The sequence below is a fragment of the Vicia villosa genome, linkage group LG1, assembly GCF_029867415.1.
Source record: "Vicia villosa cultivar HV-30 ecotype Madison, WI linkage group LG1, Vvil1.0, whole genome shotgun sequence".
In the NCBI taxonomy this organism is placed as follows: Eukaryota; Viridiplantae; Streptophyta; class Magnoliopsida; order Fabales; family Fabaceae; genus Vicia; species Vicia villosa.
The window spans coordinates 14,568,728-14,594,537 of NC_081180.1; the positions used below are offsets into that span (position 1 = coordinate 14,568,728).

General features: G+C 36.2%; 2 protein-coding genes across 2 annotated transcripts; one reads left to right on the plus strand and one right to left on the minus strand.

Moving 5' to 3' along the window:
* Positions 1-1,926: 1,926 nt before the first annotated feature.
* Positions 1,927-24,731, minus strand: LOC131629282 (probable serine/threonine-protein kinase PIX13). Its single transcript, XM_058900076.1, has 8 exons — positions 24,593-24,731; positions 23,474-23,916; positions 23,222-23,357; positions 22,980-23,122; positions 22,606-22,726; positions 19,210-22,509; positions 2,228-2,788; positions 1,927-2,131 (listed from the first exon to the last, which is right to left on the minus strand). Exons 1-6 carry the CDS (start codon positions 24,669-24,671, stop codon positions 22,124-22,126), a joined length of 1,308 nt encoding a protein of 435 aa, XP_058756059.1. The 5' UTR covers positions 24,672-24,731; the 3' UTR covers positions 1,927-2,131; positions 2,228-2,788; positions 19,210-22,123.
* On the plus strand, positions 2,541-3,342 carry LOC131629290 (DNA damage-binding protein 1-like). Its single transcript, XM_058900084.1, has 2 exons — positions 2,541-2,756; positions 2,892-3,342. The coding sequence occupies exons 1-2, from the start codon at positions 2,541-2,543 to the stop codon at positions 3,096-3,098; spliced, it is 423 nt and encodes a 140-aa protein (XP_058756067.1). The 3' UTR covers positions 3,099-3,342.
* Positions 24,732-25,810: the final 1,079 nt, after the last annotated feature.

Genomic DNA, 25,810 nt, shown 5'->3' on the forward strand with positions numbered 1-25,810 from the left:
AAACTTAGGAACATTGGTTAAGATGAAATTGATATCAAAGAAAATGGTCCTTGCAAAAGTGGTAGTCACCAATGAACCATTGGGGAGTTTAACAATTATAGGTCTAATTCTTTTCAAACAAGAGAAATTTTTTCTAGAAAAACAAACAGGATTAGTTGCATCAGTGTCTAGGATGAGGGATTCCGGTCTAATATTGATGGGAAAAGTACATATAGTACCTGTATTTGATTTTTCAACTGTGACGATTGTTGAAGTAATGCCAATAAAGCTTTATGTTGGTCTGGAGTAAAAGCTAGGAGAATATCCATGCTTCTTAAAGCATGTATTTATGGTGTGGTTAGTCGTACCGCAATGTGTACATATTCTTATTCCTCTTCCTCAACCATTAGATTAGATTGTCTACCACCTCTAAAATTCCTGCCACGAAAAGAAGATTTGCCTCTACCATGAAACTGACCAGAAGGAAAAGCCAAGAGCTTAGATTCATCAATGAGAGTGACAATCTGTCTTTCTTGTTGAATGATAGAAAGCTAAGAGAGAGAGAGAGAGAGTTTCATTTGATCTAACAACTTTTCATTTCAGTGTGAAAGTTAGCTACAGAGAGAGAAACTGGTGCTTTTATATGCAGCACCAGTTACTCGCAATAGCAGGTGGTAAACACTGCAACTGACAGGTGTCAGTGCAGATTCTAATACAACTTAGTACACACTTAGCTAAGTGTACATCTAATATTGAACAAGTAAGGAATATATTTTGCAAATATTTGGAAGAGGATCCATCAACGTGATTTGAGATCTAACAGCAGAACATTGATCATTCAAACCCTTCAAGAATCTGATAACCTAATCAGAATCTTTGCAACTTCGAATTTCGTTAATGGCTACACACGATATGACACAATCACATGTAGGAATGAGACGAAAATTGTCTAATTCTTGCCACAACATTTTTAATTTCGTGTAATAAGAGGAGATGAAACAATCACCTTGTCTTAGAGTGCAAATTTCTTCTCGAATATCTGAAATTCTAAACACATCACCTTGATAAAATCTATCTTTCAACTCTTTCCATATGCTGGATGCAGTCTCCATCCACAAGATGCTTTGAGAAATTTCCGATTCCACTGAATTGTTCAGCCATGACATGATCATGGAGCATGAGCATTATTGGTGCTCGAAGAACTTTCAACAGATATTGTTGAAAAGAAAAGAAATAAAACTGAATCAATATCAATTAAAGGTAAGAAAACAGGTTGAGATTTGTGAAGAAGATTGAGAAATGCAGCAAAAATGGTGGATGTGTAGCCGCAGGTTGATGATACCATGTGAAAACTTAAACTACGAATACCATGAAAGAAGAATGGAGAGAGCTTACAATGTAACATCAAGTTGTATTTCACAAATCTAATTATTAGAATGCATTGCAACTACTATATATGGTGAAATGAGTTAGTTAAGTCTAATAAGTAACTTCAACTAGTGAAAGCTAGTTATGATCAACTAACTAAAAGTCACACTATGGTTAGTTAACCTGTCAAACAAGTAACTTCACCAAAACTACTAGTTAAAAGTATTAGTTCCATGTGCAGGCGACGAGATTTATCATGCTCTTATCGTCTTTTACTTATACAACTTTATTTATTCACTGTTGTTACTTGTTAGTGAAACTGTTTTTTTTTTTTCATGACAGGATGACAAAAATGTTCATCACATTAAAAAAATTGAGGTTCCTCTGAATAACAAAGATGATGATGACCAAGATGCTCATCGTTCTAAAAGAATTAAGGTTCCTCCTGTTGAAAGTGTATGGTCACACAGCCTAGCAAGTAAGACTCATATATTGATTAACGGTTCCCTCACCCATCGGCGGTGTGCTCATTATTGGAGAGGAAAGTATATCATACCAGTGTTTATGCTCCAAAAGCTATTTCTTCAAAATCTATTTCATTCGGTGTAAGTTAAATAGTATTATTGTTTCATTCCATTTTTCACACAAGTTTTTGAGCTGTTTTAAATTATACCTTTAAATGTAATTTTCAGTCTACTTCAAAAGCCCATTGAAGAGTTGACGTTGCCGGTATAAAATACTTAATTGGTGACCATACAGGGATCGTTTGGCTACTTGAAATAACCTGCACCAAACAAATGTATGTAATCATTTTTGTTTCAAGTTTGGCTTTCCATATTTGATATTTGTTCATTAATATATTGACAAAAGAAATATTAACCTGCCGAATCTTATGATTTATCATGCACATTTTTCGTAGAGTTACTGATCTCACATTAAAGTCCCTTGGGGAGACTTCCATTGCATCTACGATATCCTGCCTCAGATAATTCACTTGTGTATATTGGTTTGAGATATGGAGATGCATAGGTGGAGTGATAACTTTAAATTTTTTTCATAAACTTTCATATTTTTTGGAGTCATCTCATCTCTGATTGCTCTGTCTGCTTTGAAGACTTTAAAGTGTTCTGTTGTTGCATGCTCATTGCTAATTATTTTCACTTCCATATTGACACACCTACTAACCATTTCTGATGGCTGAATTACAGTTGATCAAAGTAACTAAAACTCATGATGATAGCGGTTCTTGTGTGGAAATCATGGAAAACTATATGAATTGGGGGCCCATTTCGGATTTGTGTGTAGTAGATCCTAAAAAGAAAGGCCAACATCAGGTTGTGACTTGCTCTGGAGCATACAAAGCTGGTTCTCTTGGTGTTTTTTGTTACAGAGTAGGTTTCAATGAACTGGTAAACTCTCCTTCTTATCTCTCCGTGGACCTCTGCACCAGAGACACAACCAAACTAGAAAAATAATCATTTTTTATATTGAACAAATACATGCTTAGCAAATTGTTAATTTTCCGATGCATTCATTTGATGTAGGCATTCGGTGAACTTGAAGGTATCAAAAGAATGTGGTCACTAGGATGCGCAAATGATCTTTTTGACAGTCTCTTGGTTATAAGTTTTATAAGCAAAACAAGAGTATTTGTAATTCTTGAGAATGACTTAAATGAAACTGAGATTCAGGGATTATGGTGCCAACATTATTTTGCCATGACGCAGTTCACGATCAACTTATACAGGTAGGTTAGGTTCGTCTGACCTTTTCCTACTATAGTTGTTTTTGTTTGATTTAACATTTAAATCCTTGTCTAAATTTTAAAAATATGGAATCTTTGCAATCTCATTTGGAATTTATCTATGACTATGATATGAATAATATTTGTAAGTTGATAACATAAGCTAACACTCTTCTGTTGTACTATTCTATATTTTTTAGTATATTTTATTTTGCTGAATTGTAGCTATCAGTTATCATTAGCTAATAAGCCTATGCAACAGATCACTCTGTCCTCTGTAAGACTTGTCTGTTTCAAAACCAAAGAGCTCCGACATGAATGGCGTGCATTATCAGACTATTCAGTAAGGGTAGCTACTGCAAATGCCATCCAGGTTTGATTTGGATTCTTTAAAAATATGGTATCTTTTAAAATCTAAATGATATTTGTATGGTTTTCTAATTGCAATGCGGCGTTTCTAAGATGAGTAAATATTTCATAATCTGCTACATTTCTTCTCCCTCTTTCCCTCGAAAACATCATGATATATCTTAGCTTCTAGGATGTTAAAAGTCAGTCATCCACAAGCAGCTCCTTATCTTTAAAAGAATCTCATAGGGACTTGAGTATTATGGGGTGCCAACGGCCCACATTTGAGTAGTAAGGGAGGGTTCTCCAAGTACTTAAATGCCTATCAATTGGTATTAGAGTTGGTTGTCGGTGACTCGATAACTGCTACTGCATGGTAGAGTGCTGCCACCGGGATGTTGACTCTCAGGGTGGTCCTGTGATAGAGATTTGGATGTTATGGGGGCACAATTTCCAAATACAGTGGCATAAGATGCTTGGTGGAGTATTTTAGTGCCTTGGTTCTTTCCCCTTAATACTTAGCTTTTAAGGGTAGTTCCCTTGGGCTATGTTTGAGAGTTTGGAGAGGAGGGGAAGGGAGGGCTTCGAAAATTGATTTTTCTAAAAAATATAGAAAAATTTATAACATTTTTTGATTTTTTTTTTTTTGTTTAGAATGATAAAATAATGTTTATCATTAATGTATATTTATTTTTTGAAATACTATAACAACAAAAATTATATTTGAACATTTTGTCTAAGCCCTCAAAAACCCTCTTTTAATATAAATTTTAAAGTTCTCCCAAATTAGGGGGTTTTTGTGTCAGTAGGCTTAATATTTAGATATCTAACTGATATTTGCAAATCAGAATAATCTTAATTGCTATTCATTAGGATAACAAAATGAATAAATGTATATATTGCTGTAGCAGATTTATTGGGATGGGATTAATACTATTAATTAGTATATAAAACTGCATAAATGTATATATGGCAGTTGCAGATTTTTTAGGCTGAGTCAGCCCCTTAACTTGTAATTTAAAGTGTATTTATATGAGAATTCTCCAAGAGAGAAGACACAGTTTATCAGAATATCTCTGAGTTTTGACATGGCATCAGAGCATGTCACGATCCAAAATCTAGTCCTAGTTCTTTAGTCTTGTTTTTTCTACCTTGTCCAAATTTCTCGGTCTTTATTTTTTTTTTCTTCTTCTGGTTTTTCATTTTCCAATCTAGATTTCCATCTCGTATTCTCAATGTCATTCGATTCAATGTCAAAAGAAAAACATGATGTTTTCATGATTCGCCTAAATGGCAAAAACTATTCAGCTTGGGAATTCTAATTTTCTTTATATGTCAAAGGAAAAGATTTGTGGGGTCATGTTGATGATACAACCCCTGCCTCTAACAAAGACAAAGATAAGGATGGACATGCCAAGTGGGTAGTCAAAGACGCTCAAATCATGTCTTGGATCATCAGTTCGGTTGATCCCAACATTGTTCTGAACCTTCGCCCTTACAAGACTGCAGCAACAATGTGGGCTTACTTGAAGAAAATCTACAGCCAGAACAATGCAGCCCGGAGATTCCAACTGGAGCACGACATAGCTAATTTTAAACAGGATAGTCTCTCTATATCTGATTTTTATTCTCAATTCATGAATCTTTGGGCTGAATACACTGATATAATTTATTCAAATTTAAGTATTGATGGTCTAAGTACGGTACAAACAATTCACGACACTACCAAACGAGATCAATTTCTCATGAAATTGAGATACGAATTTGAAGGTATCCGCTCCAATTTGATGCATAGAGACCCAACACCATCATTAGATGTGTGTCTCAATGATCTATTACGTGAAGAACAACGCCTTCTTACACAATCTATCATTGAAGAACAAAAGTCATCTGTTGTCCCAGTGGCATACATTGCACAAGGGAGGTCAAGAAACCATGATATGAGCAATATTCAATGTTTTTGTTGCAAGCGCTCTGGACATTATGCCTCTAATTGTCCAAGAAAATTCTGCAATTATTGCAAAAAGGATGGGCACATTATTAAAGAGTGTCCAACTAGGCCACCGAAGGGAAACGCAACAGCCTTCACAACCTCTGTTGATTCGTCTGCTGCTGTCCAGCAAAATGCACCTGCTGCTGTCCAGCAAAATGCACCTGCTGCTGTCCAGTCTTTGACCCCCGAAATGGTTCAGCAAATGATCATTTCAGCGTTCTCTGCTTTCGGATTCTCAGGTAAATCATCTTCACCTTGGTATTTTGATTCTGGGGCTTCCAACCACATGACCAACAACTCCCATTTTCTTAATAATATCACCAAATATTCTGGAAATCTCAAGATACATACGGCTGATGGAAATCAATTACCTATTACAACAACTGGTGATATTTCTTCAACTCTAACTGATGTTTTTGTTTCACCCGGTCTCACCTGTAATCTCATTTCCGTTGGTCAATTAGTTGAGAATGATTGTCAAGTAAATTTCTCAAAATCTGGTTGTCTTGTGCAGGATCAACACTCAGGGACGTTAATTGCGAAGGGGCCTAAAGTTGGACGTCTCTTTCCACTCAATTTATCTTTGTTTTCAAGTCTTTCTTTACCTTCTGTTTTGTGCAATTCTACAACCATTGATTATCAAGTGTGGCATAAGCGTCTTGGACATCCAAATTTCAATGTACTTCATGACATGTTAAAATCTGGTTTTCTCGGAAATAAGCACACTCCATCTCTAGATGTTATTCGTTTTGATTGCATTCCTTGTAAGCTTGGCAAAAGTAAAATCCTTCCTTTTCCAACACATCAACCGAATGTAACACAACCTTTTGATATTATCCATAGTGATGTTTGGGGAGTAGCCCCGATTATATCTCATGCAAATTACAAATATTTTGTAACTTTTATTGATGATTATAGTCGTTTTACATGGGTCTATTTTGTGCGCTCCAAAGATGAAGTTTTTTCCACTTTTAAATTTTTTAATGCTTATGTTCAAACCCAATTTTCAGCCAAAATCAAAATACTTCGCTCTGACAATGGGGGAGAATACACATCAAAATCTTTTCAAGAATTTTTGCAATCTAGTGGGATTATATCTCAGAGGTCATGCCCTTCAACTCCCCAACAAAATGGAGTAGCTGAAAGAAAAAACCGTCATTTGCTTGATGTTGTCCGCACACTTCTTCTTGAATCTCATGTGCCACCACGATTTTGGTGTGAAGCCCTCTCCACAGCAGTTCATCTTATAAACAGTTTACCATCTCCATCAATAAATAACGAATCTCCCTTCAGTCGAGTATTTGGTAACCCACCAGATTACTCCACTCTTCGTGTCTTCGGTTGTGTATGCTATGTCCATCTTCCTCCACAAGAACGTACTAAACTCACGGCACAATCTGTTGAATGTGCTTTTCTTGGATATTCATCTCATCAAAAAGGATTTCTATGCTATGATCCTAATCTTCGTCGAATTCGGGTCTCTAGAAATGTCATCTTCCTTGAAAAAAAATATTTTTTTGCAACACATCATGATCCTCTTTCTACATTTTCTGTTCTCCCATTGTTTTCTAACTCGTCTGCAGGTCTGCCACCTTCTAAGCCCCTTTTGACCTATCAAAGACGACGTGTTGTCACCCAAAATCAGCCAGCTGACTCCGACAGGTCCCTTCAAGATAATTCCCTGACTGCTGATCCAATACAGGAGCCAGAACCAGATCCCGTACGACACAATACGCGCATTCGTAAGCCCCCGGAAAAGTATGGTTTCTCTACTCCTTTATCCTTGGCAGCAACTTTATCTTGTGTTCCTATTCCTTCTTCTTATAAACAGGCAATGGAACATAGTTGTTGGCAGACAGCTATTGAAAATGAGCTTCTAGCCTTGGAGGAAAATCAGACATGGGATACAGTACCATGTCCACCAGCAGTTAAACCTTTAGGCAGCAAATTTGTGTTTTCTATAAAGTTGCGTTCAGATGGATCAATTGATCGTTACAAGGCTCGTCTAGTAGTACTTGGAAATAAGCAAGAATATGGGTTAGACTATGACGAGACTTTTGCTCCGGTCGCCAAGATGACTAGCGTCCGTACTATTCTTGCTCTTGCAACATCGAAATCTTGGCCACTACATCAAATGGATGTGAAAAATGCATTTCTACATGGTGATCTTAAGGAAGAAGTTTACATCAAACTTCCCAATGGTATGCCCACTTCTTTAAATACAGTTTGCAAACTAAAACGATCGTTATATGGTCTAAAACAGGCACCAAGAGTATGGTTTGAAAAGTTCCGATCTACTCTACTTGGTTTTTCATTCATTCAAAGCCAATATGATCCATCACTTTTCCTACAAAGGACTCCTAAAGGCATTGTGGTGCTCCTGGTTTATGTGGATGATATTGTGGTAACTGGCTCCGATCAAGATGGTATCTCTAAAATCAAGCACATGTTGCATTCATCTTTTCACATGAAGGAATTGGGTCGTCTTACTTACTTCTTGGGTTTAGAGTTGCATTATCAACCTGAAGGGATTTTTTTAAATCAACAAAAGTATATTAAAGATCTAGTCCACCTTGCTGAACTCACAAGCGCAAACCCGGTTGACACCCCCATGGAAGTTAATGTTAAATATCGACGAGATGAAGGTGACCTTCTTAATGATCCAACTCTTTATCGAAAGCTGGTTGGTAGTCTTATCTATGCAACTATCACCCGTCCAGATATTTCTTTTGCTGTGCATACTGTTAGTAGGTTCATGCAAGCACCACGACACTTCCATCTTGCAGCAGTGCATCGAATCATTAGATACCTCCTTGGAACCTCAAAACGTGGTTTATTTTTTCCTATTGATTCGACACTCCAACTTCAAGCATATAGTGACGCTGATTGGGCAGGGTGCCCAGACACTAGAAAGTCTACTACCGGTTGGTGTATGTTTCTAGGAAATGCTCCTATTTCTTGGAAGTGTAAGAAGCAAGATTCTGTTTCAAAGTCATCCACTGAAGCAGAATACCGTGCAATGTCTGCTGCTTGTTCTGAAATAATATGGTTGCGCGGTCTTCTTACCGAACTTGGATTCTCTCAAGCACAACCAACTTCGTTATACGCTGACAACACAAGTGCTATACAGATTGCAGCAAATCCAGTTTACCACGAGCGAACGAAGCACATCGAGGTTGATTGTCACTCTATCCGAGAAGCCTATGATCGTAGAGTCATCACTCTACCTCATGTTTCCACAGCTGTTCAAACAGCTGACATCTTCACTAAATCATTGGCACGGCAGCGACACAATTTTTTAGTTAGCAAATTAATGCTAGTTGATTCACCAGCATCAATTTGAGGGGGGATGTCAGTAGGCTTAATATTTAGATATCTAACTGATATTTGCAAATTAGAATAATCTTAATTGCTATTCATTAGGATAACAAAATGAATAAATGTATATATTGCTGTAGCAGATTTATTGGGATGGGATTAATACTATTAATTAGTATATAAAACTGCATAAATGTATATATGGCAGTTGCAGATTTTTTAGGCTGAGTCAGCCCCTTAACTTGTAATTTAAAGTGTATTTATATGAGAATTCTCCAAGAGAGAAGACACAGTTTATCAGAATATCTCTGAGTTTTGACATTTTGGTGTCATGAAGAAATTCAAATCCTCCAAAACCAAAAAACTAAAATCTATCTATTCTTTTCTCCCATTCCTTCTTATTTTTCAAAGCCATTCCCTCCCTTTCCCTCCAAACTCCCAAACATAGCCTTAGTGTTGAGATACTTCAAGCTACTGACTGACCTAAATGATTTAATTTGTGTCGAAGTCCATGCATGGGTGAATTTTGGTAGAATGAAAAAAATGAGAATAAAATTGAGCATCTTTGTGTATTCAGTGTATTCTAATTGAGCATCTTATGATCCATGCCATGCAACTGATTATAGAACATCCGTATTCATCAAAGTCAAGTGGATAAACAGAAATGAAATCAAAATTGATTTCATCCAGCAACTCGACGAAATGCTTTTCAGCATTGTTTGAATTGCACTCCAAACTACAGATGACAAATGTCTTGATTTCTGGTTGGTAGCTTATTCTTCGCGCATGCCTCCGCAATGGAATATAACGAACATGAGATTTTCGTATACAATCCATAGTGGCAACAGTAAGCTCACATCCTTGTGTAATCACTAAACTATCATGAACAGTGGCCGGGTGTCATTCAGAATAATGGAACCGGAAAACAAAAACATAAGATAAATGTGAAACAATATAATAAAACATACCTATTTGGATAAGCAGCACGGTGGAATGAGCACACATCAACCACTTTCTTCATATTTGCATAAGCATAACTCAACAATTTATCACTAATATGAATTATAGATGACCAGTCAGATGCGACAAATACTCATGTAGTATTGTTAAACGAAAAAGCCTGTAGATATTTGGAGAATGAAATGATAAAAACAATATACTTAAGTATAATGTGTTGAACGGGAAAACATGTCACGTTTATCGTTTGGAGATTATAAAAATAGTTAGCACAAGCAAAATTATAAAATATATCAATACATATCACCACAATTAAAACTTTCAATTATAATAAGGCATTTAGGTACAAAATTAATAGGCAGAAGCGAAAAAACAAAACAAAAAAGATAGCTCAAGGAAACTTACCCCTTCAAGGCACAAAGCATAATAGATTGAAGTAATGCTCTTTGTAGATGCACCTTTAGAGGAGTTCAAGATCGGGAAGTGAAAAGAGACAAACAGTTTTATCCCACATTCCAACCAGATATGAGAAGTCATACTCTGATTTGACACGCTTTATTTCCTGTAATGTATTGTCTCCAATTGTAAAGTAAATCAAGTGATTATTAGATTTACCCCACAAAGCCAACAAAACTGTCTTTATTTGCAACAAAAAATACTAACTTGACTGGAAAATGTCGGTTGAAGTAGTAAAACAAAACAATGGAAATGTGCACAAATTTCAAACTATTTTTAAGTAATTGACATGCTTTGGAGTGAACAATCAAAAATTTAAAACTAGTTTTAAGTGAATAGTCAGAAATTTAAAACTACTTTTAAGTGAACAGACACATATAAAACTATTTTCGAGTGAAATGTTACAAATGTCAATGGAATTGATTACAAAATATTGGCTATTATTTGGCTAATAATAACCAATATTCTGTAATCAATTCCATTGACATTTGTAACCTTTACTTGAAAGTAGTTTTATATGAGTGTTCACTAAAAAAAAGTTTTATATGTGTCTGTTCACTTATAGTTTTAAATTTCCGACTGTTCACTTAAAAGTAGTTTGAAATTTATGCAAATTTCCATTGTTTTGTTTTACTACTTCAACTGACAATTTTGCAGTGACGTTACTAATTTTTGTTGCAAATGGAGACAGGTTTTGTTGGTTTTGTGGGATAAATCTGATAATCACTTGATTTACTTTACAATTAGAGACAATACATTACAGGAAGTAAAGCGTGTCAAATCAGAGTATGACTTCTCATGCCAACACATAAAATCGCTTGAAAATAATCGGAGTCATCTAGCAGCAATTGGAATATGGGATAGAACTGTTTGTCTCTTTTCACTTTCCGATCTTGAACTTAGGTGCCTTTACAAGGAGTATTACTTCAATATGTTATGCTTTGTGCCTTTGAAGGGGGTAGGTTTTCCTTGAGCCATATTTTTTTGTTCTGTTTTTCCGCATCTGCTTAGTAATTTTGTACCTAAATGCCTTATTATGATTGAGAATTTTAATTGTTGCGATATGTATTGATATATTTTATAATTTTGCTTGTGTTAGTTATTTTTATAATCTCCAATCGATAAACTTGACATGTTTTCCTGTTCAAAACATTGTACTAAAGTATATTGTTTTTATCATTTCATTCTCCAGATATCTTACTTGCTATGCACCCTTGGTGATGGTCGGCTCATAAATTTTACGCTGAACACAAGCACTAATTTGTTAACCGATAGGAAAGAAATCTATATTGGGACGAAGCCTATTAATTTACAGAATTTTTCGTTCAATAATACTACATGTGTATTTGCCGCATCTGACTGATCATCTATAATTCATAATAGTGATAAAATATTGGGTTATACTTATGCAAATATGAAGGAAGTGGGTGATGTGTGCCCATTCCACTGTGCTGCTTATTCAAATAGGTATACCTTATTATTTTGCTTCACATTTATCTTTTGTTTTCTGGTTCCATTATTCTGAATGGCACTCAACCACTGTTCAAGACAGTTTAGTGATTGCACAAGGATCTGAGCTTACTATTGCCACTATGGATTTTATACGAAAGTCTCATGTTCGTTCTATTTCACTGCGGAGGCATGCGCGAAGAGTAAGCTAACAACCGAAAACCAAGACATTTGCCATTTGCAGTTTGGAGTGCAATTCAAACAATGTTGAAAATCATTCCGTGGAGTTGGTGGATGAAAAGAATTTTAATTTCATTTATGTTTATCCATTTGACTCTGATGAATACGGATGTTCTATAATTAGTTGCTCCTTTACAAAAGATGAGAAGGTGCAATAGGGAGCGCACTGGGAAGCCAATATTCACAGACGATTGCACAAAAAACAAACTATAGAAATATGTTGTATATTTCATTGATATTGGAACTGTTACATTGTGAGGTATATATAGAATACAGTACACTAATATGCTATTAAATAGAGAAATAATTTCCTATAATTGCTGCTACCTAAATAAGGAAATGACAATAATATAATAAATCTATTTACACCACTGTTTTGTAACAGCTTGACAAATCAGAATCAAATGATTATGATTTGATATGTGCTAATCTTCAACACTCCCCCTCAATCTGGGTGGTAGATGTCTATCATACCCAGATTGGATTTGATATTTTCATAAGTATTCCTTGGAAGAGCCTTGGTTAAGATATCTGCAGTTTGCTTGCATGATGAGACATGATCAATACTTATAATCTTATTATCAATTTTTTTCTTTAATGAAGTGTCGGTCAATTTCCACATGTTTTGTTCTATCATGTTGGACTGGGTTCTTTGCAATGCTTATAGCAGCGTTGTTATCACATAGTAACCTCACAGTATGGTTCACTTGAATTTTGATTTCATCTAGCATGCTCTTAAGCCACATTCCTTCACAGATACCTAGGGCCATAGCTCTAATTTCAGCTTCTGCACTACTCCTCGCCACTACAGATTGTTTCTTGCTTCGCCAAGTTACTAAGTTCCCCCACACAAATGAACAATAACCTGTAGTCGATTTTCTGTCTGTGGAGCATCCTGCCCAATCTGAATCTGTATAAACTTCAACGTGCCTGTTTAAATTCTTCTTGAAGTGGAGGCCTCGGCTTGGTGTGCCTTTGAGGTATTGGAGGATTCTATTCGCCATTTTCATGTTAGACTCGGTTGGATTTGACATGTAGCGACTAGCCAAGCTTACAGCGAACCCAATGTCGGGCCTAGTGTGAGATAGGTAGATTAGTTTCCCAACTAGACTTTGATATCTATCTTTGTCGGCTGGTGGACTTTCATCTTCTCTTCCTTTTATTTGTTCTATTGGTGTATTAGCTGCCTTGCACCCAAGCATTCCAATTTCTCGAAGTAAGTCAAGGGTGTATTTCCTTTGTGATACATAGATACCATCCTTTGTTCGAGCAACTTCCATCCCTAAAAAATACTTAAGTTGTCCCAAGTCCTTAACTTCAAATTCCTTTGCCAAGAGTCCCTTTAAATGATCAATTTGATCATAATCATTTCCTGTAATAACAATATCATCAACATAAACAATAAACAAAGCTACCTTTCCTTCCATGGAGTGTTTAACAAACATAGTGTGATCTGATTGGCATTGGTTGAACCCGTCTTTCTTGACAACTCGAGTCAATCTATCAAACCACGCCCTTGGAGACTGCTTGAGGCCATAAAGGGATTTTCGGAGCCTGCACACCATATTTGCGGTGCTGGATGATTCAAGTCCAGGAGGAATATGCATATAAACTTCCTCTTCTAGGTCACCATTTAAGAAGGCATTCTTGATGTCTAGTTGATGAAGTGGCCAATCTAAATTTGCAGCCAAAGAGAGAATAACTCTAACGGAGTTTAGTTTTGCCACCGGTGCAAAAGTCTCTTCATAATCTACTCCATATGATTGAGTAAATCCCTTTGCTACAAGTCGAGCTTTGTACCAATTTACACTCCCATCTGCATTATACTTCATGGAGAATATCCATTTGCATCCTACCGGCTTCTTCCCTGCAGGTAGGCTTGTGATCTCCCAAGTGCCATTCTTAATTAAGGCCTGAACTTCTTCCGTTACGGCTGCTGCCCATTCAGAATTTTGGAGTGCCTCATGGATGTTGCTTGGAATATGTGTATTGTCAAGAGCTGTTACAAAAGTCTTGTAACTTTGGGACAATTTTCCATAAGATACAAATCTTTCAATGGGATGTTTGGTACAGGATCTTACATTTTTTCTCAAAGCAATAGGAATATCAATATCATCAACATTCACAGAGTTAGGAGCAGTATTACCTGAGGGAACGCCATTTTCTAGAGTCTTGGAGGTTTCTTGGTTCTGCCTTGGAGCTGTGCCGGACTCTATTCCCTTCTTGCTCTTCCTAGAGTACACTTTCACATTGTTTCCTGGTGCTGTTTCTGTTGTAGGGGCTGCAGTTTCTACTGCAATTTCCTCTACATTTTCTGACGTAGTTTCTTGTGGTTCACATGTAGGTTCTGCAGTTTCTGTTGCATTTTTATTTGGTTCAGGTGTAGGTTTTGATGCTTCTGCAGTGAGTTTGGGTTCAGTTAGCTCAAGTTCCAAAAGTTGGGATTCTACCACTTCAATTGGATAGGTGTTCTCCCCCTGAATGCCAACTTTGGGGTAGTATGGCTGATTCTCAAAAAAGGTTACATCCATGGTGTGGTAGAATTTTTTGTTTTGAGGTGAATAACATTTGTATCCCTTTTGGTGAGGAGAGTAGCCGAGGAATATGCATTTAATGGATTTCGGGTCAAGTTTACTGCGTTGGGGATCAAGATTATGGACAAAGGTTGTGCATCCAAATATTTTCAAAGGAATAGATGTAAGGATACGATTGGTTGGGTATAAGGTTTGGAGAGTGGAGTAGGGCGTATGAAAGTTAAGGATCCGGGAAGGCATTCTGTTTATTAGATAAGTTGCAGAGAGGACAGCTTCTCCCCAAAACTGGTTAGGTACATTTGTAGCTAGCATGAGAGATCGGGTTACTTCTAGGAGGTGTCTATTCTTTCTCTCGGCATCCCCGTTCTGCTGAGGTGTATCCACACATGAGGTTTGGTGTATTATTCCATGTTGCGTAAAGTATGAGCTTAGTGTAGAATTATAGTACTCACGACCATTATCACTCCTAAGCACTCTAATTTTGCTTTGAAATTGTGTTTGCACCATGGTATGGAAACATTCAAATATCCTACCAACTTCCGATTTGTCTTTCATAAGGTAGACCCAAGTGATCCGTGTGTGGTCATCAATAAAGGTTACAAACCATCTTGATCCAGTTACATTTCTGACCCGCGATGGTCCCCATACATCACTATGAATAACATAAAAAGGTTGGGAAGGTTTATAGGGTTGAGGAGGGTGGGGGTTGCGTGTATGTTTGGACAATTGACAAATTTCACATTGAAACAACTTCTGATTTTTATTGAATAGTTTAGGAAACATTTTTTCCAAGTACATAAAATTTGGGTGGCCTAGTCTATAGTGCCACAACATTGCAGAATTTTCACTACATGCAGAAACTACAGCGCAAGAGGTTGCCTCGGATTCCGGTTTAGATGCTTCAGCCTGAAGGATATAGAGTCCAGCACATTCTTTAGCATTGCCAATCGTCCTCCCCGACTCCAAAATCTGAAATTCACACAGGTTAGGAAAGAATTTAGTGATACACTTCAAATCCTTTGTAAGTTTACTGATGGACAGCAAGTTACAATCAAGTTTAGGCACATACAGTACTGAACTAAGAGTAATATTTTGCGAAATAATGACTGAACCTTTACCCATGACCTTAGAAAGGGTACCATCAGCAATTCGAACAGTCGAATTATTTTGACATGGAGAATAGCTATCAAAGACAGTCAAATCTCCAGTCATGTGATCAGATGCTCCTGAGTCAATAATCCATGATTTTTGTTTTCCCCTGCTAGTGTTTAGAGCATGCAAAAAATTACCTTTTTGTGCCACAGTAGCTGTACCAATTGTTTGTTGAAGCATTTTTTGTAAGGCTTCCATTTGCTCCTTGTTGAATGGTGATGAGTGAGAATTTACCTCAGCTGTGTTCCCTCTGCTGTCCCGGTTTTTGGTCCATTTTAGCTCTGATGGCTTTCCATGAATGATCCAGCATGTGTCCTTGGTATGACCCGGTTTCTTGCAGTGGTCACACCAAGGGCGAGTTTTCTTTTGGAAAGATCGTTGATCTCCCCTTGCTGCCATTGCAGATCCTTCTATAGATGGGGCTGCACTGGATTTTCCAAGCATCACTTTTCTCCTGCTCTCCTCTCTTCGTATTTCCGAGAATGCTTCTCGAATTTTTGGAAGAGGTTTGGTTCCAAGGATTCTCCCACGAACTTCATCAAGTTCTGTGTTCAAACCTAATAGAAATTTGTAGACTCTATCTTTCTCCACCAATTCTTTGTACTTCTTTTTATCCTCTGTGCAGCTCCATTCAACTTCATCATATACATCCAGTTGCTGCCAGTGACGATTGAGAGTATTAAAATACTCTGTGACTGAGCGGTCATCTTGGCGCAAGTCATGGAGTATGCTCTTGATTTCAAAAATTGCAGATGTATTGTCGACATTAGAGTAGGTTTCCTTTACGGCATCCCACATCTCTTTGGCAGTGTCATAGTACAAGAAATTTTCTCCAATTTCATTTGTCATGGTGTTTAGCAGCCATGACATTACTAGACTGTTTTCTAGTTGCCATTTTTCAAGGTTGGAATCCCCCTTTTTTGGACACTTGGAGTCTCCTGTGATATAACCTTCCTTCCCTTTTCCTTGAAGGTAGATTTTGACTGAGCGCACCCATTGATTATAATTCTGGCCATTCAATTTGTGACCAGTGATAGGAAGAGCATGTCCTTCAGCCAAACTGTTGGCTGAATTTTCTGCTTTAGTATCTGCCATGGGTGGTGCTCAAGGCTTAGAGATGGTTCAGATCTTGTGCTCTGATACCATATAGAAATATGTTGTATGTTTCATTGATATTGGAACTGTTACATTGTGAGGTATATATAGAATACAGTACACTAATATGCTATTAAACAGAGAAATAATTTCCTATAATTGCTGCTACCTAAATAAGGAAATGACAATAATATAATAAATCTATTTACACCACTGTTTTGTAACAGCTTGACAAATCAGAATCAAATGATTATGATTTGATATGTGCTAATCTTCAACACAAACTTAGAGTTTCTTATGCTCGAATCATGGTGGAGGTGGATATAACACAAAAGTTGAGAGAGCTTATTACAATCAAAGACAATGAAAGTAAGCGTATAAACCAAACCGTTGAATACAAATGGAATCCACCTTATCGTGAAAAATGCCAAAGACTCGGTCACAAATGCAAGCAGGAAACAACAAGAAGCAAACCAATACCAAAACAATGGAGACCTAAATTGAAAGATCCAGGAGGAAAGACTGAGACAACCAAAACCATAATTGAAAAGGAAGACAAGTGGACTGAGGTGAGGCAAAAATATGAAGGAAGCAAAAGCATTAAATAAAAGGGGAAGAAGGTAACTACTGAACCCAAGGTAGTCAAGATCGAGATCCGGGTCGTAGGATCGTAAGATCTTACGATCTTTTATTGCCTTTTAGTGCTAAGATCTTGCAGAAATCTTTTTCATGTGCTTTTGTGGTCAATATCGAGATCTTTTAAGTAAGATCGTAAAAACCATAGTGCTGGGCCTGTTTTGTTGGGCTTTCTAACCGGGTCAGAATTTTTAAGTGAACCCGGTTTTTTTGTCTTACTTAATTTCTGTCTTTCCTAACCCTAAAATTAAAAACGCAAAACGGATGCAGCATCTTCCTCATACATACTTTCCTACTTCCACGAAAAACATAAACTTTTCACCATCATCTTCGCCATTCTTCTCCCCCTGCTATTATCTTTGTTCTTCTCCCTCTGTTATCATCCCCATTTCGTGTTCGTCTTATTAAATTAGGGATTGATGGTTATGAATTATTAATTAAATTAGTTGAATGTTGTGATTTATAGGTTATCTTGTTCATGTATTATAATTTTCATGTTTTTGTCAATGTGAATTTACCATTTTGCCCTTTGGTAAGATCTTAAGTGTCGTGCTACGATCCTACTTTTACGATCTTTCACAGGCCGTCCGATCTTACTTAAGATCCCGTGCTTGACTACCTTGACTGAACCTACACATTTGATTTGCACAAATTATTTTGGACCACTAGGAGATTGGGATGACCTTAGAGAGGCTCTAAACAATGATCAATGATTGTCTCTTGGAACATTAAGGAGCTAAATAAGGCTGGAAAGATAAGAGAAATAAGCTCTCATCTCAATAGTCTAAAGCTTGAGATTGTTATCTTAGTTGAGACAAGATTTAAAAGCATAAAAGCTGACAAAGTTCGAAGTAAGCTGGGGAATAAGTGGTCCTACCTTGATAATTATGAAAGAACGATAATGGAAGAATCTATATATGTGGGATGATAGCAAAGTGGAGATTAAATATGTTACTTGTACCTCTCAAATGTTACACTACGGGGTTCATAATCAGGAAGGTGTTCTTATGTACTGGATTACTGCAATATATGCTCACAATCATCTAGACCAAAGAAAAGTATTAGAGAGGTATTGAAGGCCTGTATCAGAACCAGCAAGAGCTATGGTGCCAAATTGGCAATTTTAACAATGTTCTCAATACTCAAGATAGAGTAGGGGGAAGGATGTCAGTGAGACTGAATATGCTGACTTGGAAACAATACTGAATAACACTGGCTTGTTTGAAATGGATAGCAAATGGAACCATTTCACTTAGTCTAATAAATAGGTTGATGGGACTATCTAATCTTGTATAACAAAGCACTTGGGAATATGGACTGATTTCAACAAAACACAGAGAAAAGCGTGAATATTCTTGCCCCTAGGATTTTTGATCAAGCGCTGCGCTGGCTGAAAGAAGATGAGCGAAAACCTCCTACAAAAGCTAAATTTCAATTCCTCAACAATGTGATCAACATGGAAGGATATACACAAGAAGTCTCAAACAATTGGAGGAACCTTATCAGAGGCAATTCCATGGTAGTCTTATGGAGGAAGCTGAAAAGTTTATAATCCACAATAAGGAAATTTAGCAAACTTCTGGGAGGTATTAAAGCTACTATTGAAAAGAAGAGAAGTGAAAAGGTGCACTGAAGAGGTGATTCAATGGAATGATTTAGAAGAGCAAGCCTTGAGACAAAAAGCTAAAATAGATTGGTTGAGATTGGGAGATGGAAACAATGCCCACTTCCATGCATCTTTGAAGGCAAAACAAAAGCAAACAGGTATGTAGACTCTTTACAAAGAGGATGGACCAATTCTGAAAAATCAAGTGGATATTGAAACTGAGATTATTAATTTTTATGGCAGCCTTATGGGGACTGCAACTACAAGCCTTAACGTAATTTATATTGTTGCTCTGGGGAATGGAAAGCCGCTCACAAGTGAGAATAGAAGGTACCTGTCAGGGTCGGCGACGAAACATGGAATTCATGCCTGGCTACTTCTTCATACTTGAGTGGATCATTGCTATTGTAGAAGACTGCAAGGTTGTGACTACTTCTTCATACTTGAGCGGATCATTGCTATCGTAGAAGACTGCAAGGTTGTGAAGCTGCTCTTCCTCTACTGTTTCTATGTTTGTCACATAGTCATCTAGATAACTTGACTTTTTACATATTCTTGATTCAGACTCTCCATGCTCATGTGTCTGAGTAAAGTCTTCTTCTCCTTCAGTTGCATTATCTTCACTGGTGCTTTCTTCACTGTTTTCTTCCCTTTGAAGGTTATTTTTGTTTTCAGCATGTACTTCATTTTCAGGTGCTTTGGCTTTTATCATCTTCAATGTCTCCTTCAATATCCATATTGTTAGATGAATGGTCCTTTTCCTCTTTGTCATGCTTCCACTCCCAACTTTTAGACTCTTCAAAGACCACATCACTACTTATCAAGATCTTATTGTTAATGGGATCATAGAGCTTGTAGGCTTTGGATTATTCACTTAATCCTAAGTGAACACACTTTGTACTCTTCACATTTAGCTTCTTTCTAGGCACATCAGGGATGTGCACAAAAGCCACACAACCAAATACCTTGAAATGATGTACTGAGGGCTTCACACCACTCTATGCTTCTTATGGAGTCATATTCTTCACAAATAGAGTAGGACTTATATTGATTATGTATACTGCCCATTTAGCTCCTTCAGGCCAAAATATCTTAGGTATATTTCTGATTGAAATCAGAAAAAGCATTAGATGTAAACTCACCCCCTCTATCTATTCTAAGAAATTAGGTGTATTGACCTAACTCTTTTTTAACTAGTGATTTGAATTTTTTATGACATCATAGATGTCAACTTTCTCATGAAGGAAATTAATTCAAGTTTTCCTATTAAAGTCATTTGTGAAAGTTATGAAGTACCTTCTTCCACCATTTGATGTAGGATTAATACGACTACACACATCTGAATGAACTAGCTCAAGTTTTTCTTTAGCTCTCCATGTGGCTTGTTTAGGTATGGCTTGTCTGTGTTACTTCCCCATTAAGTAATATGGGCAGGTCTCACCTTGATCCTTTAAATTGGGCAACACTTTTACCATATCCTTTTTGATGATTATATCGAGGCCTTTGAAGCTCAAATGGCCATATTTGCAGTGCCACATTTGTGTGACATTGTCTGTAGTGACATTCATGCATAGTGGAAGGATCACTTGTGCAAAAACTACAAACATCTTATTGGATGAAATTCCTGTGGTCATGATCACTCCTTTGTCATCATGATACACTCTACAGCCTCCATTCTTGTACACTATTGTTAGGTTCTTTTGCATCAATTGTCCAACACTCAATAGATTGTTTTTCAATCCTGGAAAGTAGTGTCTTCAGTGATTACTTGAGTGATGCCATTTTAGTGAAGTTTCAAGTTACCTTTCCTCACCACCTACATATTGGAGTCATATCCTAACTTGAACAACCATTCCTTCGTTCCCACCATATGATTGTTACAGTCTGAATCAAGAAACCAAACTTGGTCTCTAGACTTTGTGCCTCCTTGTTATGCCATAAGAAGCAATTCTTCACGTTCATCAAAACAGCAAAATTGGCATCATTATCTTGTCAAGTTGAACATTCACTTTGGTAGTGTCCTATCTTGTGACATTTGTAACATTGAATCTGATCTCTAGTGAGTCTTCCTCAGCCACGATCGCGATAACGACCACGTCCTCTTGCTCTATTACTGTTGCTGCCTCAACCATAGTTTGCAATTTTTAGAGCTTGTTCTTCTTCCTTTTCTTGATTGATCTTCATTCTTTGTTCATGAACAAGAAGACTACTCTGAAGCTCATCAATGAATAGGGTTGTAACATCATTCGGTTCCTCTATAGAGCACACCATATAATTGAATTTTGTGGTCATGGATCTTGTTAGCAACAGCTAGGGTTCTTGCAAATTATTCATCAATTGTTTCACTGTCCTTCATGCATAGGACCTCAAACTCATGACGTAGAGCCTGCAACTGAGCCCTCTTTACCTTCGTAGAGCCTTGATATTTTCTGCGCATGGAATCCCATATATCTTTTGTCGTGTCATGTGTTAGAATTATTACAAGAATCGTTCGATCAATTTCTTGAAACAAATAATTCTTGGCTTTGAGATCTTTAAGTCTGCTTTCATCTGCAAGTTTTATCTGCTCTTGCGTTACATTTGGTGGTGCAATCGTCACACCATTCTTGAATAGCTCCCAATACTTTTGGATCGGAGGAGATTCTCCATGAGCATGACCCAATGGTCATAAAAGCCATCGAATTTTGGACATCCAAATTTTAATCTGAAATTCTTCTATAATATGGTTTTTCTAAATCTTCTGATTGCAATTTCAATATTTCATCTCTATTAACCCTAATTACTAGTGGTCATATTAGAATGAGACTGTGAAATAATTTCTCTAGTATTTCGTTTATTATCTACACAAAACAACTAATCAATCTTCTATAATGTGTTTTTTCTAAATATTCTGATTGCAATTTCAATATTTCATCTCTATTAACCCTAATTACTAGTGGTCATATTAGAATGAGACTGTGAAATAATTTCTCTATAGTATTTCATTTATTATCTACACAAAACAACTAATCAATCGTAAATTGATAGTTTCATACTTTACATGCTCAAGAATATGATAAAAAATCAATTGAATTTGACCAAGACAACTTCACCCTATGTAGCACCAGGCGTGTTAGTGTCGGACACCTACACTGACACTTGAGATTACGTTTAATTTATTATTAATTTTTAAATTATTACTAGTGTCAGTGTCAGTGTCGTGTTCGGAGTGAACCTGCTTCATAGAGTTTTCACCTGTTGGCTTCCCATTAACTACCATCTAGCAGGCCATGTAGCTGAACTGCCGTGGAGTTAGTAGTCCTCTTTATATTATCAGCTGGTTTCTCATTGGCTGCTTCAATACTTTCCAATGTTTCAAGGACTTCCTTCATTGATGGCCTAACTTTGTGATCTGGCTGGATGCATTTGAGAGCAAGTTGAGCTACTTTTGAAGCTAAGTTGGGTGGATATTTGCCTTCCAACTTTGCATCCATGTTGCATCTCGATTTTGCTCTATTTAATAGATTTGATTTGACCCAATCATCGAAGGATTTTGACTCACCAAAGCGTAGTATCTCGACCATCCGCTTACCGGTTAATATCTCCAACAAAACAATCCCAAATCCATATACATCACTTTTCACATACAAATGACCTGTTTGATTGGCATCAGAAGATTGATTTTGTGTGTCACTACCACACTTTTAAAACATTTTATAAGTGGTTAAGAGGATATTTGTAGCAACGATACCTGTGGTGATGTACTCCGGGGCAGCATAGCCACATGTTCCAACAACCCGTGTTGATACATGAGTGTGATCATCAGGAAGAGATCTGGCCAAGCCAAAGTCTGACAACTTGGCTGTGTATTCCTATTGCAAACCAAAAGATTAGATATATATATATATATATATATATATATATATATATATATATATATATATATATATATATATATATATATATATATATATATATATATATATTTTTCCATTACCATGAATTTTTCAATAGCATGGATACCTTAAGTTGAGAAATAACTAATTTCTTTGTATTCAATTATTTCTGTATACAAAAATGTGATCATAGGATATTCAATCCACCAAAAGATGAAATGAAACTTACCTTGTCAAGTAGTATATTTGAGGGTTTGAGATCTCTGTATATAATTTTCTTCTCCAAGGAGTGAAGGAAATTTAGTCCCCTAGCTGCTCCAATCATAATTTTCAGCCTTCTGTCCCATGAAAGTGGACGAACATTTGAACCTCCTGCATAATAAAATAACATCACAGGAAATTCACACGACACAGATAGAGTAAAATGGTAGTTTTGTGGATGTCATAGTTAAGTGTGTTATCAGCTCTTACTTCCAAATAGGTGGTTGTCCAAGCTGCCACGGTGCAAAAATTCATACACCAGAAATAACTCGCCATCCTCACGCCCAAATCCCAACAGCTTTACAAGGTTGGGATGAGAAAGCCTTCCTAAGAAATTCACCTCTGACTGCCCCCAAAAAAAGAATCATAAATATAAATAGATAGCACCACATATTAACAAAATTTGTGAATGTGAGATGATCTAATTTGAAAGTTTTACCCATGTTGTAGTAATGCCAATACCTGCCATTCTGCAAATCCTTGAATGCTGTGAGAATTCAATCTTTTTACGGCAATAGTCAAATCCTCATTTCTTTTTGACGTTGCTCTTTCCTTAAACAAACCCTTGTATACTATACCAAACCCACCCTCTCCTAATATATTATCTGAACGGAAATTTCTAGTGGCTGCTTTCAGTTCTGCCAGAGTAAAATCTTTCAAGTTTGCAGCATCCAAGATTTGCCCATAAGGAAACTCCTCGTCTTCTCTTACTCGAGAGATCTGGCTATTCTCAGAGCCCCGAAAGGATGTACTTGTATTATTGCCACTTATGTTATTGTTACTACTACTACTACTACTAAATAGTCTGCTATTTCCTCCAGAGTAGCTGCTACGCCCAAGGGAAGAGGAGTTGCCATTTTTTATCAATCTTAAGTTGCTGAGACCAGTCGACAATGGAATGCTTCCTGTGACATTGCAACACCAAGAGAGATGGTTTGTCATGTTATGCAATAAATGATGCTAAGATGTTGAAATAGAAAAATATAATAAACTGCTGCAAATAGCAAGGAGTGTCTTGTAAGTTCTAAATAGCATAGTCAAAGAATTGAGTAATGATTCCCTGCTGTGATTCTGATGTTAGAATTGTTAACCAATTTAGCACTGTTATATAACATTACTTAAAATTGAACCAGATTGATTTTTGTTGATTTTATCAAATAAGTAAAACATTACTTATCTTAATCAATTAAAAGATTATCTATTTGATTTGCTTGTTATTGAAATTTGTGATTTATATTTGTTTTGAGTGTATTTTTTTTTTTTAAATACAATTGTGCAATAGCACATAAATACCAACAGAAAAAAATTTAACCATGTTTCTACTTTGCAAAATTGATAAAATATATTCAACCTTTTTTCTTTTGAATCAACATGAAGATAGTTAAAATTGCAAAATCAAGTTGTTTGTTTCTTTACTACCAGAAATATCATCAAGCATCAAGGCTAAACACATGTTGACTTTTCCTACTTAAGTCAACCATATGTGACTTGATTTCAAACTTATGATGAATTGTTTCTATGAATCTTTCAACAGTTGAAAAAAATTTGACAAAAGTATTGTGGACATGTTGATTTCATTACCTGATTGATTGTTTGTGTTAGGAGCAGTATTGGAGCTGGGAGGATCGCCTGAGGATTGAAGACTCCAACAGTTCCCCATTCAGTTGTTTGCTTTGCTCTTTCCTTGAACAAAGCTATTGCTAGTTCATCATACTAGCAAAAATCTAGAGAGAGAAATGCTGTAAGGTCTACCTGAATTGATTTTATATTATACTAATAGTTATGAATTCCGCGTCGGATAATATATAGCTTATATATGTTTTTATGAGTAGGGCCAATTATCACCTTACAAGTAGACCAACTGCTATCGGACTTCCGCTATCGAGTCACCTATCATTTATTTTCACGCTTCAAATATCCAGTGTTGAGTGTGAGAGAATGTGCTAAGAGTTGATAATATATAACCGGAACATATCTTCATAAATAGGAACAATCTTCGCGTTAAATACCGATTTTGTAACATTTCTTATTAATAATAATACAATAATGATAAGGAAAAGAGTGTCTATAATGAAAAAATACTTGTCATGTAAGTGCAGATGACAAGGAAGCTTCCTAGAACACTCCTAATAAATTCAGTTCACCAATATATCATTACTTGTTCAGCTGCTTTATTTGATTAGTAAACGCTACTGTTCATATTTTTTGGATTAGCTTTGAGTTTGACTTAATTACAGAATCCTTTTAACTTACTGTTAATGTTTTGTTGTCAAACTCACTTTTTTCTTAATTTTTCTTAAAAGATTGTATACAATCACTAATCACTTACCTTTTTATAGAAAAACGAAATATAGTTTATCGATTTACACTTTTTTAACACTTAAAATCTTCAACCATTTTAAATACAAAAAATGTTTGTATTTAATAATTCATTGGTTTACTATCTACCAAATGACTTAATGATATTTAAAAAATGATTCAGTATTTTACAAATAATTTTAGATATATATTTATATTTTGTTGTTAGTTAATTTAATTCTAAGTCAAATAGAAGTTAGTTAAGTTGATGGTTAGGTGTTATAACTAATTTTGTGAATGTTACTAATTATGGAAGTTAGTTAGTTGATTTTGAGAAATATTTTATAAATAGTTTATCATCCCAGGTAAGATCGTCTGAAGTCTCGTTCTAATTATCATATATAACTGAACCTGTTATGTGATTATTCCTTTTTCATGCAGACTTGAAAATTTAAGTCACCAAGATATATAACTTTGATAAAATTGTAGAGTCCTTCACCA

Excerpts from the sequence above, each read along its gene's own strand:
- LOC131629290 (XM_058900084.1), top strand. The coding sequence starts at position 2,541 with ATGGCTGAATTACAGTTGATCAAAGTAACTAAAACTCATGATGATAGC. Across the intron at positions 2,757-2,891 it reads GAGTAGGTTTCAATGAACTG|GCATTCGGTGAACTTGAAGG; the intron begins GTAAACTCTCCT and ends CATTTGATGTAG.
- LOC131629282 (XM_058900076.1), bottom strand. The coding sequence starts at position 24,671 with ATGGGGAACTGTTGGAGTCTTCAATCCTCAGGCGATCCTCCCAGCTCC. Across the intron at positions 23,917-24,592 it reads TAACACAAACAATCAATCAG|GAAGCATTCCATTGTCGACT; the intron begins GTAATGAAATCA and ends GCAATGTCACAG. Across the intron at positions 23,358-23,473 it reads AAGGATTTGCAGAATGGCAG|TCAGAGGTGAATTTCTTAGG; the intron begins GTATTGGCATTA and ends TTTTGGGGGCAG.